This window comes from Lissotriton helveticus, chromosome 7 (assembly GCF_964261635.1).
Source record: "Lissotriton helveticus chromosome 7, aLisHel1.1, whole genome shotgun sequence".
NCBI classification, from domain to species: Eukaryota; Metazoa; Chordata; class Amphibia; order Caudata; family Salamandridae; genus Lissotriton; species Lissotriton helveticus.
The window spans coordinates 1,823,386,492-1,823,404,383 of NC_136068.1; the positions used below are offsets into that span (position 1 = coordinate 1,823,386,492).

At 46.3% G+C, this 17,892-nt stretch overlaps 1 protein-coding gene across 1 annotated transcript in view; it reads left to right on the plus strand.

The window, feature by feature from the left end:
* The window catches only part of LOC144770816 (interferon-inducible GTPase 5-like), a 61,218-nt gene extending 53,204 nt beyond the window's left edge, over positions 1-8,014 (plus strand). Inside the window, exons 3-4 of the mRNA XM_078655584.1 lie at positions 4,388-7,180; positions 7,225-8,014. Coding sequence (XP_078511710.1) covers positions 4,388-5,573 — 1,186 coding nt within the window. The 3' untranslated portion in view covers positions 5,574-7,180; positions 7,225-8,014. The remainder of the gene's footprint in view (positions 1-4,387; positions 7,181-7,224) is intronic.
* The last annotated feature ends 9,878 nt before the right edge of the window (positions 8,015-17,892 follow it).

The window sequence follows — 17,892 nt, forward strand, 5'->3', positions numbered from 1 at the left end:
GGTGAAGGAATCAATTTGCCTGTTCCAGTCTTTTATTAGGAAGTCCTCTAAAATCCTGTGCCTAAACCATTGTCCAAACAGGGAGTAGAGAAAAAGCAAGAACACTGACCTCGCCTTCAATTTACCCTTTTGGATTAGTACTAATCCATACACAGAGTAGTTTCAATTCCTTTAATTTACCCTTTTGGATTAGGGCTAATCCAAGCACAGAGGTTTTTCAATTCCTTTAATTCATTCTTTTGGATTAGGTTTTATCCATACAGAGAGGTTTTTCAATTCCTTTACTTTACCCTTTCGGATTAGGGCTAACCCAAACAGAGAGATTTTTCAATTCCTTAATTTTTTACTTTTGGATTGGTGCTAATCCAAACGGAGAGCCTTTTAATTTCCAGTAAAATAAAGAGGTTTTTCAATTTTTTTTATTTACCCTTTTAGGTTAGAGCTAATCCAAACAGAGATGTTTTTCAATTTCTTTTATTTACCCTTTTGGATTATTGTTATCCCAAACAGATAGGTTTTTTATTTCCTGATACACATCCTGACACAGGAGGAACATCAGTGCAATCTGCTGATAAGCTGATGATGTTCTGTCGATAGGAATGCCAGGAGTGATTCAGCACCAACCTACTGTGCAGGATATTGGTGTTATGAACACTCACTGGGCCCATCTGAGCTGCAGGAGCACCATGTGCCATTTAGCCCAGGTAGATGCATAATGATGTGTTTTCTAGCAGTGCTTGTAGGCTGCATGTTCCAGTAGAAGAAATGGTTGCAATAAATTTCTGCACCCCCTCGATCTAAACATACATGAATTGTGGTGGCATTCTGTTGTATTCTTGACTATGTACGTATAGAGAGAGAAATACACACCTGGGAGAGGGATCTCAGTGCTGAGAAAAAGAAGGCTCTGTTTAGAAGTTTGAAAACTGAGGCAGAGGTAGGATAAAACTGAAAAAGATTTTTAAAAGCTAGGTTTTTTTGCAGGTTCTTAAGCCTGGGTGGTTTTCTTCTTCTCCAGTAGGTAGAAGAAGCTTATCCCATAAGGACGGTGAATGATTTCCCACCATAGGAGGAGCAATTCAACATTGAGACCACAAAGAGTCCACGGCAAGTGGAACAAAGGTTATGAACAGGCTTGTGGTGAAGGAAATTCAATGCTAAACATCTGAGGCGCTAAGTGGTGTGGCTCACTGGTTAGAGGCGGCAGACCCGGAAGCAGAGAACGGCCCGGGACCAGGGTTCAATTCCCAACACGGCAGGGTCGTGGACCAGGGTCAGCGGACTCGACAATTCTCGGTACAGCAAAATGTTGAAGCTAAGTTTACTCAACATGAGGGGGGATATGATTTTTTTAACTATCTCTTTTTTTAGGAGGCCAACTTTATCAATGATAAAAAATGAGCGGGGAAATCTTCTTAAGAGAGGCTACATCACTTTCCACATTTTAAAAATTGTTTATGATGAGTGGACTGCCTTACACAGCTGCTTAGGTGTATTAGCGGCAGCGTCGATCTTGGAGACAAAGTAATTCCTCTTTTCATCTCTTGCTAGGTGATAGTATTTTTAGAATTGGTATATTGGTATTATAATGGGCATCTTCCCTCTTGGTCATAGACCTTGCACATGTTTCCAAACCAGTGCCATTCCTTGCATGTAGGTTTAACCACGTTATCCTCAACTGGCATCAAAGGTGCTTTTCAATATCTATTAAAAGGCGCTTAAAAACTCAGAAGCAGAGTTGTCGCATGATCTATGCTTGTTTATAGATAAGGTCTCAGTTGAATGAGAGGCGAATTCCTGAGCAGACAAATTTTCCCATGGTCTTGATATGACTTTTAAAGCTTGAGATGCAAGTCTAGGGTGCTCTTCATAACCGTTGATTGAGAAGTAAATCAAACAGAGGTCACATTAAATCACAGGGATAGGACACGCAATGTTCAGCCTAAGAATAGAGCTGAATATCCATTCATTGTTGTATCCGGAGTGTGAACGACCGTCAACTGTTTGATATGATTTTTAAAGATTAGGTTGAACTTGGGCAGGTAGAGTCTTCAGCTCTCAAACTCCCAATGCAACAAAGTTTTTTAATATGGTGGAGGAATGCATCACCAGTTCAACCAGCCACTTACAAAAACATGGTAGATCTCAAGAGGAGGGTACAACAAAATAAAGCCCAAAAGCAGAATTTTAGTTGACCTCAGATTTGCAGTTTTATCGGAAGATTGTTTTGATAAATTGCCATACCTCTGTTTCTAATATGATACTCCTGTTTGAGAAGCTTCTCATTCCCCGGGACTAGGTCACTCATTAGAGAGGAACAGTCATCAGACGCCAGAATTCCGTGTGCGCAAGCAAGCGCTGGGTGCTGTTTTCAAACAAGAAGTTAATCGCCCCTTTGCTCTTACCCACAGAGCAGTCGTGAATTTGGGCTTTGTTAATAGTATTAGTAATAGACGGGTCTGTCATAGGGAAACGGGAAAATATATTGTTCAAGGGCTGACAGTAACGAAGATTTTCTTCACTGTAAGGTCAATTTAAAAAAGGGAGCAAGCGTGTAAGATTAAACATTACTAAAGATTCACCAGGAAAGTATACAGCAGCATGGCTCGCCATTAGTCCCAGCTGAGCATAGCATGTAGAGACAAACTTACCTTTGGCACGACAGCGGTGCCACTGCACAGCACACAGCTGGAATACGGCGCCTCATCAGCACGGTAAATGAGTAAGTGAAGAAATACCACCTCACTTCTTTAAACAAGATGACTGCTGCAGTGTGCAACTGCAAGCCAAAAATAGGCTGAAGTATGGATATTTGCAGCAAAGTCCAATTAAAAAAAATAGCGCCCAGTTACCAGCTCAATAGCAGAGGCAGCAAACTAGAGTACCACTAAGTTGAGGAAAGGGAGGGCTTCACAGGCAAACAGCCATAAGGGAGTTGATAGTTGGAAGTGTTTTGAATAAGCATAAATACTAGGGTTTTGCACTGTACCGCTGCATGGCACATTATTAAAGAAGAAAGACAAGATATCTGCGATTCAGAAAAAAGATTTACCCACAATGTGGCCATCATAGAATGCAACTAAAAGCCACAAGCAAAATGGGATATTTAAAGTGCAGCTTCCAAAATATAGCAGCAAACTATTAGCTGAAAAGTAGAGTAAGTGTAAAAAGCAAAAGACTGAAATAAGAACAGTGAAAAACACAGACTGGATCATAAAGTACCACTAGGTGTGGGAATGAGATGGTATCACAGGCCAATTGCCACATGGGCTTCAAGCCTTACAGCTATTGAGAAAAATCAAATAGACTAGAGCCGCACAACTGACCGGATGAAATATTTAGCCTCCACATGGCTCACTGTTAGTCACTAAATTTAGGGTAGTGCCTATGCACACAGAAGTAAGAAGCGTAGCTCTAACACTTGAAGAAGGTTCGTAAAAGCATGAAGCCCAGTCCTCAAGCTAACCTACAGCTGCAGCTTTGAGGAGCTGCTAACATGAAACAAAGTCACTTGGACAGCAACTTGGGGAAACATTCACATCTTTCACCAGCAGCTCTCCACTTGTCTCCTCCTAAGATTCTAAGGCTGCGAACACCAATACATCATGCAGAACATGACTCTGCTTACCTCCCAATTATACACACCCACACATACATTTGCTACTATTTCACGGTCACCCAAACACAGTCATCAACCTCTTTTGTCCCACTCAAGATCACCAAAGTGTTTGTTTCCAAGCCTGTTTAACCTTGGAGAATAGATTCTTAACTGGTTATGGATGTGTTCAATTAAAGGAGATTACAGTATAGTTCTAGCAGACCAGGGGAAGTGTCCAGTAGCAGTAGCGTGCGGTCTAAGACTAAACTTGCTCTGTTCTGCGTAGGTCAGTCGTCGTGCAGTGTTTAACTGGCCAGAGGGCTCCTAGGACAACTTCAAGTCGGCTGGTCCGTGCAGAGGGCTGATGGACCTGGTGATAGGGCTGACTCTGATCCAGCCCTCCAGGCCCTTCATCTGCAGGGGTCTGTTGACAAACCTCTTTTCTCTGTCTTCCAGTCCACCTCTTAATACAAATGGTAGTAAAATTGGTGTACATTTCTGAAATAGAACTACAAAAGGTAGGTCACAGCCTTGTGGGGCCACATTGTGTTCTACAGTCGAGATTTATGAGTGGTACATGAGGAGAGGGAAGTTGGGCTGGATGCGCTTGCAGTTTCATGGGGATAGAGTGGATTAACGTGGGTGGGTGCGATGCATGATGTTGAGATGTATTTTGTGGCAAAATAGCTCTGTAGAATTCCATGGTGAAGAGAAGGTATGACTGTAGAGGTATCTGCTCTGATGATAGAGTACTGCAGTGTTTCAAGGGTCTGTGATATCTCGTTTCAGAAACCTTGAAGGCAGCGTGGATGACTTCATGTGGTGGAGCGAAGAGAAGCTGCAGCAGTTCTACACAGCTTGTGATGCCGGTGGGTTGGCCGACCTCCCTGTGCTTCTTGAATCCGCCCTGGACATGCCAGTCAATATCCGACTAGACATCGGCGTGATCGGGGAGGTGGGATCTGGAAAATCGGCCTTCATCAATGCTGTGCGAGACCTCACGCTCACCGAGGGAGACGCGGCTGAAACCGGGGTGATTGAGACCACATGGAAGCCCACCGCCTTCCCACATCCAGAAGTGCCCAATGTCTACATTTGGGACCTGCCGGGATTTGGGACTACGGAGCTGCCCATAGAGGTGTACCTGAAGCACCTACACTTGGAGCGCTATGGCTTTTTTATCATTGTGGCCTCGGAGCGCTACAAGCACGCCCATAGCTGTCTGGTGAAGGCCATCACCGAGCTGGGAAAGAAGTTTTTCTTGGTCCGGAACAAAATTGATTCCGACGTAGAAGCTAGCCTGAAGCAACGAGGATCAGCCGCCACTGACGCAGGGAAGCTGCAGGAGAAAGTCAGGCAAAGCTACCTTGAGGCCCTGAAGAAGGACGTAGTGGGAGAGTCACAGGTGTTTCTAGTTTCCAGCCTGGACCCCCACAAGTTTGATATGCCCCAGCTTCGCGAGGCCCTGGAAGAGCAGATCCCAGACCTGAAGAAGCAGGTGCTGCTGCGCTCTATCCCAGCCATTATTTTCCAGGTGGTGCGATGGAAGAGGAAGAAGCTTGTGAAGGATGCCTGTGGAAAGGCCTTGCAGAGCTGCTTGTATGCCATTGAGAAGCCCGGCCAAGAAGCCATAGACACTGTGGTTTCTACGCTCTCTGATTATGCGGTTGGCTTTGGCCTGGATGAGAATAGCCGAGAGGTTGTGGCTCAAGCCACCGGCAAAAGCCCAGAGGACCTGCAAGCTGAGATACGATGCCCACTGGTGAAGGCCATCGACCCCAGCCAAATCACGAAGCTGGTTTCTGCACCAGTGCCGATCGCATCCCTGGTTTGGAACTACATGCCTTACTGGGGAAAAGCCAGTAGCCCTGCCGGAATATCCCTTGAGCTCACTTACAAACTGCTGAAGGATACCATCTGGGAAATGGCGGAAGATGCAGAAAGAGTCTTGCGGAAAGCGTATGACCTGACCTAAGCGAAGCACAGCCCACATATGCTAGACAGAGAGCCCCACTCTAGCCCACTGACTGCCACTTCCACTCTCTGGAAGCACTTGGCTAGCCGACAACCATAGCTCCATCATATTGCTTCCACATTTGGCAAACCGCCCCATAAAGATGTTCGTCTTATCTGCCTTGTCCTGCCCCAGACTCAGTAGGAGTCACAGTAAACAGGATTGTTAAGTTGAGTGTAATGAATGTCTAAGTTTAAAGGACCAGCCTTGAACTTCTAAGTCAGCCCAAGCGATCTTCAAAGGCGAGCCATCTTCCCATCTCTCCCTCTCTCATTGTGCACCTCATCTCCAGCCTACTGGGAAATTGCTATATTAGGCAAAATCTCGACATTAATTCCTGTGGCAAAATCACGACATTAATTCCTGTGGCAGATATATGGATGCTACTTCTTCCTTGATCTGCCAGATGGCTGGATGAGTTTGGACATTTCTGCTGTAGTCTGTGGCTGACTTTTGGTCACAAGTTTGAATCTCAGCAGGACTGGCTCTTTTTTCCATCCTTTCAAAGTTGACAGATTTAGTGTTCTGGATTAGATTTTTCTGAGTTTAAAGTTTGAGCGTGCACAGATGCATTTTGGGGTCTTCTAGATTGTAAAACAAATTTTCTATTTGATGTGTTTGTATCAAATGGTACGAGTATTTGGTTCTTTCACCAAAAGTGTGCGTTTCCTGCCTTTTTGCCGTGATCTGGATGGACAGTGAACATGGACCCTGCTCCGCCCTCCCTGGCTGACTACAGAGCTGCAAGTACAGCTGTAGGGTGGGGTATAACCACAGGCTGGTGGCAGTACTTCAGAAGGGCAAGCTTGCCTTCGCGCTCGTGTTTGTAATACAGCGGGGAAGAGATTCCCTCATTTACATGGGTCCAGCCCCATGCAAATGAGTGAATACCCTCATGTTAGTGCTGGCGCTACATGTGTGCCAGCTGTAACAGCATTACAGAAGTCACTGCACAAACGTCTGCAGCCCCTTCTGTAATACCAGAGCGCCCGGGGTGGGGGCAAGGGCACACACCGTTGTGCCTCCAGGGTACTTTCCGTAATATGACCACTACTGTCCAATCTGGGGATGATTATGACATTTGTGACACCTAGTACGCAATCAGAGTATATCTCTGGCAGAAGGGACTCTCAGGGCGACTAGTAAGATTGCAAAGATTGTTTCATCAGATTTCGTCACTTGCAGCTGCAACATCTTTGTGCTGAATCAGAGTTTATACATGAGAGCTGTGAAAGCTTAATGTACAACTGGAGCAGAGTATTGGTAGCTGTGACAGTTTGTGACCAATCAAAGTATAGAAATGTCCGCAGTGATGCCTAGTTTGCCTTTAGAGAATATCACTTAACCCCTTGCCTGCTGGGCACATTCCCTCGCTGTGCTGGGGGAAGGGGGGGGGGGGGGGCGGTCACCGCGCCCCGTGCTCATGACGAGCTCAGCTCGTCATGCAGCACAGTGCTCGTGTGCTCAGCTCGTCATGACCACACCTGTTTCTTTAGAACTCGCACAGCAGGGGAATTTGCCCAGCGTGCGAGCGTTCTAACGGTCATGGCGAGCTCAGCTCATCATGAGCACCGGAGCACCGTGGCTCATGGCGAGCGGAGCTCGTCATGAGCATGCAAGGTGTTAAAGTTGTAACAGCCTAATACCCAATCAGAGTACATAATGAGAGCAGTGACGTTGTGTCCTATCAAAGCAAACCGCTTCCAGCAGTGACATCCTGGTGCCCAGTCAGAGTGTATACACTCAGAGTGTACACTCTTAGCAGTGACGTATACATATAGTGTCCTATCAAAGCATACCGTTTGCAGCAAGAACATCCTGGTGCGCAGTTAGAATATGTACAGGCAGAAGTGATATCCTGGTGCCAGTCAAGTGTTCCATCAGTAGTAGTGACAGACTAGGGCCCTGTCAGAATATATCTCTGGCAGTAGTGTTCCTTGTCGTCCAGCCAGAGGGTATCTCTGGGAGCAATTCCAATCAGCCAGTCAAACTCTTAACAGCAGTTACCCAAGAAAAGTTATTGCATAGTTTCAGAGCTGTCAATAACTACATGGGTATAGTATTGTATGAGTACACTGTGGTCTATGTTTATTTATCCAGTGAGTGCAAGGGTTTCTTACCTTATACGGAAGGAAAAAGAGCAAAAGCTCTATAATGCACTTTGGGTCATACATCCCTGGACGGTGTTTGGTAATTTAGCCATAACCCTTTCAGGTAGACCCACACTACTGAGGAAGCAGGGCTTTCTTCAGGAAAAAATTACAAAGAAGTTACGTATTTTACAATATAGAAGTATTTATTAATTGAAGGGCACTGTTGGGAATGTTGATCAATAATTAATGGTTTTAATGCTGTTCATAAATTATAATCATTGTATCAATAATAAAGTGTTTGTACATTCACGTTGGAGTTTTTGTGTTGAACTTGTTGCCCCAGGAGCATGAACGATGGACAACCATTTGTTGTCAGGTGAGGCTCGGAGGAAGGGCAGTGGGACCAGGTAAGCTAAAGGGAAAAGTACCCAAGGTAGGGGGTCTCTGAATGGTTGGTGAGGCCAAAGCAGTCAGTCATTTATCTAACCCTTCACTAAAGCGGCGATAGAGATGACACAGAGTCATGATATCTGCCATGAACGGACTTACGAAGGTGGTGTATGACTAACAGTCTCGAAATGCATCATGTGAACCTGATTAGAAGCTGGTACCACCGACAATCTCCATCCCAGTAAAAGTATGGTCTTTATTATTTTTCACACATGATGAGCAGAGTGGCATAGAGCATGGTCCTGATGAATGCCAAGAACCTTTTGGTCTGTAGAGGCAGAAACATGTTGACCGGATTCCAATAGGGGAACATCCATAACCCTATTTCCACTTAGCTTGTTTGAATCAATCCATTGGGGGTATTAATAAAGATTATTCCCACCCACCAGGAGATAGTTTTAACTCGCACCCATTTAGATTTCGTTTTGCTATCTGCCTCTTACTCAAACCCTAGATTGGAAGACATAAACACCCCGCGCTCCACTCCCACGGGGGAGTTGTAGCCTACACTGGGTGCCTTGTGGTCTCAGTGTGAAGAGGGGACCCGATGATGAAGCATGTCACCCTAGGGTGAGTGAGGGTTCTTGTCTTAACACATAAGTGAGTCATTCCCCTTCCCCGCTCTTTTGGTTGTGTTCTTCACAATACACCATCTGGGTAGAGATAGATTGTATGGAGTGGTACCGTTGATGGTAATAATTACTCCCTCTGGCCACTGTGAGATACTACTTATCCAGTCCTCCCAGTCTTTGAGAGGCAGTAGGTTTCTGGAGAATGAACAGGCTGCCTCTGCTTCTATATGTTACCCAGGGTTCTTAATACCTAGAACGGGCTGCCTCAGCTAGGTTATACATCCCAATGTTACTAATACATAGAACGGATTACCTTGATAAGTTACTAATGCCTAGAATGGGCTGCCTGGGCTACTAAGTGCATCCCTGGGTTTGTAATACATAGAAGGTGCTTCCTATGATCGGGTATGGATCCCAAGGTTAATCAGCTCAGGTTTACCTGCCAGGGTTACTAATCAACGAACGAGCTGGTTAAGCTTACGTATACATCCCAGTGTAACTAATATACCTTGAACGGCCACCCTTGGCTCGTATATGCTTGCTAAGTACTAATACATAAAATAGACTTCTTATAATTCGGGTATGCATTTCAGGGTTACTCAGCTCGAGTATATGCCCCAGTATTAGTAATCCTAAATGAATTGCCTCAGCTCTGTTATTCATTCTGGTCTTACACCGGCCCCAACAGCGCTAAGGATGCCTGGCTTCACCCTGGGGGTGCCCAGGAGTGGACACTTCACAGGGAAAGCCAGGAGGGGTTCCACAACGGTATGAGTATCAGCGCCAGGAAGCCGAATAGGCGACACCGCAAGATGACCGTCTGGTGACAGTGCGCTCTATAAATACCATGACATTTACATTTACTTATACCTAGAACAGGCTTCCTCAACTCGTATATGCTTCCCAGGATTACTAATACCTAGGACGGAATCTCTCAGCTATACATTCCAGTGTTACGAATACCTAGTGCCTGCTGCTTCAGCTCATATATAGTTCCCTGGATTACCAATGCCTAGAAAGGGCTGCCTCAGCTTGTATATGCTTCCCATGGTTACTATTACTTAGAACGGGCTGCTCCAGCTTGTATATGCTTCCCAGGGTTACTAACAGATCGCTCTGATGGAGGCATCTAGCCGCAGATTCCCTACCTATGAAATTACCATGCGTCAGGCTGGATCTGGAATATTTTTCTTAGCAGTCCACCTGCGCGTCAGTAGGTAGTTTCGATCAACTCCGCATAGACATCGTATGGCGTTGAGTTCACAGTTGTGACATCTGCGTGGTCTATATAGGCGCCACCTAGCTGACGTCTGTTCTTTTCTTTTAGTGCAGAGCCATCAAAGAGTGCTACCCCATGTTATTTATTTTTTGGACAACTCTTTCTCAACGTTTTCTTGGGGTGTAGGTTGTCCAAAAAGAACTTGGAGTTCAAACCGTGTAGCTCCTGTCACTACCCCATGTCGGTTACGGACCCCAACCCCATGTGCCCTTTAGTGCCTGGAGCGTGGCCATGACCCAAAGCTTTGAGGGAGTAGGCCCTAAAGCTGCTTGCGGCCTAGTGTCTAGCGCCTCTGAGGTCTCTTTGGAGATCTCGTTCCCTGTCTCGGTCCAGAGGATGGTCGAACACCGCTCCGGGGCATCTAAGTCTTTGTCCTTCCATTCAAAATCTTTGAAGGGGTCAGGTAAGAAGCACCATAAGAAATACAAGAAGCCCAAGCATCCATCAACTTCGCCACCCATGAGAGACCACTCAAATTGTAACTACAGGCCTGCCATTGCAGACTGTGTAAGCTGGTACTAGCACCACTTACAACAGATATGAGTTTCAGGGGTGTGGAATTTAATACATTATCTACTTGTCTTTGGAACAGGATGCATCATAAATCTACTTGTCCTGTAACAAAATGCACGTGTCCCTTTTGTTCCATGTAATGTGGCGACAAATTATGGCAGCAATCTCATTATATAGGAGCTCCGATATAGCCTCTGGTTATGCCAGGGCTCACACCATACTAACCATTCCCTTATGTTGCCAAGTTTCTGCAGATCTACATACTGGGGCTAAAGGTAGTGGTAAGCAATAGTTACAGGGTCTGTGCAAACCTACTTACTTGCATGTTTTAAAGGTTTTCACCAACTCTTCTCTTCTCTTTTTCCATATTGAGAAAGGTTGGAACTTTACTCCTGACAATGGCAGAGGTGCAAATTCTTCCAGGGTTCGGAAAAAAGTGGTTGGAGGGAAAGTGAACTTGCAAACACTCAGATTTTCGCATGAGCAAATCTACATGTGCACATTTCCTCATGCTAAAATGCAGTTCACAAATATTTTCTAGTGGTACTATTTCTTAACCTACTTCTATAAATTATTATGAATTCATAAAAGTTGCATATCTGCACTGAACGCAAGGACATATACCATGGGTGCATTTTTGAGACTGTCTTTAATTATTGGGCCCCTAAATAAGGCTGGTGTTAACCATGACCTTGTAGGTTTATTAAAATTCTGTCTCTCTGTCTCTCGCTCTCTATTTCTATCGAATGGCTTCACTGTGAGTGACCGCATTCTGCTCTTTCACAATGAGCACATCGGCACACAAAGTAGTTTTATTCAGTGCTGTGGCAGTGTGTGCTTTTTGAGACCAAAAACTATTTTTGCTTTTGGCAATGTTTATTATAATAGTGAGAGCCGGGCAACTCCCGCACCAATAAGGTTTTACTAAAACCATGCCAAAACAACTCACACATTAACAAAACCCCAAAAATGCCCACCAATTTTAGACCTGCTGGCTTTGCCAATGCTTGTTTATTTTTATGTTTCCCATAATCTTTTGGAAACTGGTTACACTGACTTTCCATTATGAATATCTTTGGGAAATACTAGCATACATCAACCCATTTTACTAAATGATGATGCAAAGCAATGGTACCTAAAACTTTACAGTACTTAAGCTAAATGATTTTTGTTCTACTTGCATTTGTTTGTGAACATTTTTTTTTTAAAGCAAAGACTCCTAATCTTGCTTTTAAGCTTCTGCAAATATTTGTATGTAATAGGAGAGCATTCTGGTAGCATTATACATAGCCTCATATTGCTAAACTTTGAAAACGTGTGTACACATTTTTATACTGGATCCACTGTTAGTAGTGCAGTCCAACCTTTCAACATTTACTTAGAGCGCTCACCCTAATAATAAAGGCTTTGTTTTATTGAACCATAAATTCAAGTTTGAACAGCATTAACACATGGACACAAATATTACCTTCACTGCAGACAATACCCTTCCCATATCCATATACTGTAAACTAACAGCCAAAGGGTTTGTGCTGTAGGGGGGGTTGGGTCTACTTGTCCCAAGGACAAAATACACATGAAAACATGTTGCACTTGATCCCAAACATTATGTCCTGGTCATCCGGCTATAGGAATTCTACATCCCTGAAGTTTCCTTGTATCTGAGGTAACTGCACTTAAACGCTATAAGTCACACTTAAGGCAGGCCTATCAATCCTGAAGGCAGGGTGCCCAGTTCTAAGTGTGAGGGTGTGCAGTATGAGCAGGACACCTTCACAACCTTCGGAGTCCATGCTCCTGGGTTGTATATGCATCAGCTATTACAATAAATAGAGTGGCCATGCATCATTAGGCAATGACCATCTCTAAACTGGCTTTAATAAACCCTGTAGTGTTTGGTATAATCATACTCCCACACCGAAAACGTTGCGGGGGTATGATTCCATGCACTGTAAAGCTCCTCTGGGAGGTCATCAGTTCTTCCTGTGGCCGTCTTCTAGACCCAGACAGCAAACTATGGCTGCTGCCGACCAGAGACCAGATTCTGCCCTCATGCTGCTGAGCCAAGCTCGAGCAGGGCAAGACCGGACAATAGGTATACTGGCACAGTAAGGTGTTACCACCACCCAGACAGGACTTAGTGTATTGGCACAGGGTGTGGGCGCTTGCCAGCGCCACTAAGACTGTTTGAAGGTCCCATTTAATGCCCTTCTTGCAGACAAAGAACTTGGGAGTATCCTCCCCACTGTCCAGCCCCTCCTCTGGGAGGGACCCCTTAAAAGTACCAACCCTTTCCCTAAGGTACTTAAGGGCTTACCTGTGGGTGGTTCCTTAGATTCGTTGTGGGATAAGATTCAGATCCAATGCCACTTCAACTACGACCGTCGGGGCACTCTGGACATCGCTGGACTTCGCGTTGAAGCACCAAGACTGCAACTGGGGAGACTCCTGCTGCTCCTGGTCTCATTATCCTGCAAGTTTGCTGCATCGTCTGTGCATGTGCTTCATACAGGTTCTTCACAAGGCCTGTGGACATCCAAGACACTGAAGAAATCTCATTGGAAGTGAAGGAGTCACTTCCCTGCGTCTGCAGTCACCACAACAAAGCTGACTGGTCTGCTGTTCTTGAGCTTCTACGTACTCCGAAAGGTTCAGCAACACAGTTGGTGGTTCTTCAACTCCCTTGAGGCGTGCACGATCTTGCTAGCAAGTTGGAGGCCAGTATCCCATCTTTGCAGTTGGGAACAACATCCACTTCAGCCACACCACGCAACCCCAATGAACGGACCACCACTGCGTACACTTCCTAGTCAACAAGCCCATGCTGCCCAAACCTGCACGCCACCTTCCACGGAGAAACTGGAGCAAAGTCACAGAGCACCAGCTGAACTCCACCCTCAACCGCGATGCCCCCATCGCCTCGAACGACGCCAACCACGGATGGATCACCAGCTGCACAGACGAGCCCGCACCCCTAGGTAACCCCGACAGAAAACGCCCCAGAAAGGCCACCTGGTTCACCACCGACCTCCAAGAAGCCAGATGCGCCTGTAGACATCGCAAAAAGAACTGGAGGAACAGCAAATCATCAGAAGACCATGCCACCTACAAGAACACCAACGCATCAGGTCCCCCAAAAGGACCTTCTTCCAGAACAAGATCTTTGCCAACACCAGCTACTCCAAGGAACTCTTCAGCATTATCCAGGGATTTACCAAACCCCCCAGCGAAACCACTGACATCACCCCCTCCCAGGACCTCTGTAACAAGCTCAGCTCCTACTTCCACCTGAAAATCAAGAGTCTTTACAACAACTTCTATGACCAGACTCCTGACTCCTAAACCGCTGCCTCCTCAAGTAACGCCAGCCAGCCAGCTCACCATCTCCTCCTGGACCCCGGTCTCCACCGAAGACACTGCATCGACCATGAAAGGCATCCACTCAGGAGCCCCCACAGACCCCTGCCCCACACACATCTTCAACAGAGCCGCCGCCACCATCGCTCCGGAACTATGACACACCATCAATGCCACCTTCTAAACTGGCACCTTCCTTGACAACTGGAAAACACGCAGAAGTCGGACCCCTACTAAAGAAGCCCCCAGCAGATCCCACAGACCTCAAAAACTACCGTCCCATCTCCCTCCTCTTCACGGCCAAGGTCACTGAGAAGACCATCAATGTCCAAGTAACACAATTCACCAAAGAAAACTCCATCCTCAACCCCCTACCAAACCGGATTCTGCAAAAACCACAGCACAAGACCACTCTACTCGCCGCCAGACGACATCCGCACCCTCCTCGACCAAGGACACACCGCGGCCCTGATCCTACTCAACCTTTCAGCAGCCTTCGACACTGTCTCCCACCGCACACTCACTGCCTGACTCCATGACGCCGGCATACAGGGAACAACCCTCGACTGGCTTTGCTCCTTTCTTACCGGCAGAACCCAAAGAATCAGACTGCCACCCTTCCTCGCCGAACCCACAGAAATCAACTGCGGAGTACCCCAAGGATCATCTCTCAGCCCCACGCTCTTTCACATCTACATGGCCCCCCTTGCCACCATCGTCAGACAGCACAGACTCAGCATTGTATCCTAAGCCGACGACAGCCAGCTCATCCTCTCCCTCACCAAAGTTCCCTTCACCACCAGACTCCACTTCCGAGAAGGAGTGAAGGACGTTGCATCCTGGTTGAACAGCAGAGGTCCTCGTCCTTGGACCCTCCCTCTCTTCAGGGTCAACACCTGGTGGCCCACCGCCCTCGGCAACCAGCCTACCCTCACGGACCACACCTGAAACCTCAGCATCTTACTCTCCCTCTATGACCTGACAGGTCAATGCTGTCGCCTCCACCTGCTTCAACACCCACGGCATCCTCCGAAAGACCTTCAAATGGATCCCCCCCCCCCCGAATCAAGGAAGACAATGACCCACACACTCATAACCAGCAGACTGGACTACGGAAACTCCCTCTACGCCGGGATTAACAAGTCTCTGCTCTGCAAACTCCAGACCATACACAACAACACAGCCAAACTTGTCCTCGGCATCCCTCGACATGAACACATCGCCCAACACCTGTGCAACCTCCACTGGCTCCCCGCTGAGAAGAGAGTAACTTTCAAGAAACTCACGCCTACAAATGCCTCTACAACACCAACCCCAATATCTCAAGGATATAATCTCCTTCCATGTACCCAAGAGGAACCTCTGATCAGCCGACCTTGCCCTACTGAACTCCCGCGCATCTGCAGAGAAAGACCGAGTGGCAGAACCTTCTCCTACATTGCGGCCAAGAAACTGAACGAGCTCCCTATCGACATCAGACACACCCCCACCCTACACATCTTCAGGAAGGCCCTCAAGACCTGGCTCTTCAACTGACTGGAGCTGCTCCCCCGTGCCTTGAGACCTCTTGAGGGTCTTCTTCAACTCCAGCCGGCTCCCCTGCTTGCTCGGGCCTGCTCTGACTTACCTGCTCGTGGCGAGGCACTTGGATCTTGCTGGTCCTGACACTGCACCTTTTTATTAAACCATGTTGTTTGCCTCTGCCAAGGCTTGTTGGTGCCCCTGCCAGGTACTGACCTCTTGGCCCTCGACATCCAACGTGGGAAAACTTGTGCACGGCTCCTTGGACTTCCTCTGCATCACCTGGTCCGTACAGCTGCAACTTCAAAGGCACCGTCAACTCTCCTGCATCCCGACATTGGTGGGCATTCCTCTTCCGTGCCTCTGTCTCCTCTGCTTGCAAGTACCTCTCATCTTGAATCCACCTTTGGGTTTCAACGGACACTTTTACCTTCTTCATCAGCGGCATCTTCCTGAAGTCCTCCATTATGGTCTACACTGGTTTCTGATGTTACTTCACACCTATGCACCCTGCTTCCCTGGTGTATATATCCTGGTTCCTGTGGTATCCACGGGTGAGGTGACTCTCCAACCTTCCATCTTTCACAGGGTTTCTTCAGGGTCCGCTGGGATAGGTCCGTCTTTAAAATTTAAATGCGACTTGCACATTAACTTCCATTGAGTATGCAGTTGTGTTCCTACTCTGCACATGGCCTCCATGGGGTTCCTAGATACCTTGGGGGGTTCCTTGGGTCCCCGACTCTTCTCTGTCTTCTGGGTCCTTTCTTGTCGTAAGTCGTGTTCGCATTCTACTATTTTAGTATATGGTTTGGTCTTCCTCTGGAGACCACTGTGTATTTGTGCTATTTATGTATTCTATTGACAAAGTATTGTGTGTGATGTATTTATGTCTCCGGGTAGCAGATAATACATGATGTTAGTAAGTGTTAATAATAAATACATATTTTTTATAACTACACTGTGAGTTTCTTTTTCACTTAACTCATACCATAAGATTAAGTGCTGGTAAAACAAGCTGCTTTACACTCCTGGACTAAGTCTGAAGGCTGCTCTCCACAGCTACCACTTAGAGAGCTTTCTAAGGTTGTCTAAGACCACTAAAATCACCATAAGGGTTGTCTGGATTAGTGCAGGGTGCTCCACTTAAATAAGTGAACACCATATACTAAGCCAGCCTCTTAAACCTCCCTTTCTGTGGCCGGCAGCAACCCCAACCCAGTTAAAAGAGTTTTATGATGCTATGCGAGCCATATTTGGGTGGCCTGACCCTGCCAGCATGCCTTCGAGCACAGCAAAGGTACCAATGATTAGACAACCCAGAACATTCAACTTAGGTTACTCTCAGGAATGGTGGGAATCAAGAACACTCTTTTGTTGGTTATTCTCATACCAGTCCACAACGTGAGTAAATAGACACTGAAAAGTTTAAAATGTTTATTTTAACGACTTGCTCTAAGATGCAGTATTTTGGCTAACATAAGCAGGCATATGATTAAAGATAATATGATCAGCATTGTTACTATTCCATAAAACACAAAGGGAGAAATCATATTATAATGATAGTTGAAACAGGTCCTATAGTGCCTTTTATACCACCCTCCCTAGCTCGAAGGTCTCTTAGGCTTGAATACCTCCAAGATCAGTAGAGGTGAATCACATCAGGATCTGCAAAAGCTCTCTCTCTGGAAACTGATTTTCTCCAAGTGGGAAAATCATGCATGCAGTGCAATATTAAAGGCGCCAGAATTTCAGTTAGCTGCGTGCATTTTGTGTCTAAGTGTGGGCCCATCAGCCCGAATAACAGCTAACATTGTTATTATAAACTTGGAGGCTTCAGCACTCACTGTACAGACTAGGGTTGCGATGTAAGTCTAGATGTTGAAAACAAGCCATTCTCATGTGAAGAAATTCACGCAGCCTAATTTACAACAACAGACCTACAGTGTCATGTGCAAAAGCAGCAAAAAGGTAAAATGGAGTTTAAACTTCTAACAAGCCTATGCTAACATAGCAATGTGCGCCAGCAGGGCCCTGCCTTCACTACAGTAACACCCTTCATCAGCCAGGCTAGCTTGAATCCAGTGGCAAAGTGAGCGAGGGACCCACGTCTGGGCAAACCCTGCCAACTTAGGGCTAACAAAGCAAACACTAGATGATGGACGGTGCACTGAAACGTTTCAGACACTCACCGATCTGGATTTAATCCATCATCATTCTTTTGCTCACTTCGCCACCTCAGTTCAGACCCAGCTATATGCAAATCAGTCTTGGCCCTGTGCCTCATGTAATCTGTGTGTCTTTGGCAACAACAGCAACCCATGGAACAACTCCTGGTGGCCCTCAGACATATGAACTGCACCCACTCCCTTCGACTACACAGAATCATCACAGACAATAAGCTCACCAGAAAATCACAGATCTTCTTCCTGCTTCTTCACATTGCGCATGCTATGTAAATCTCACAGAGGCTACTACTGCACAAGAGACGCACCGTG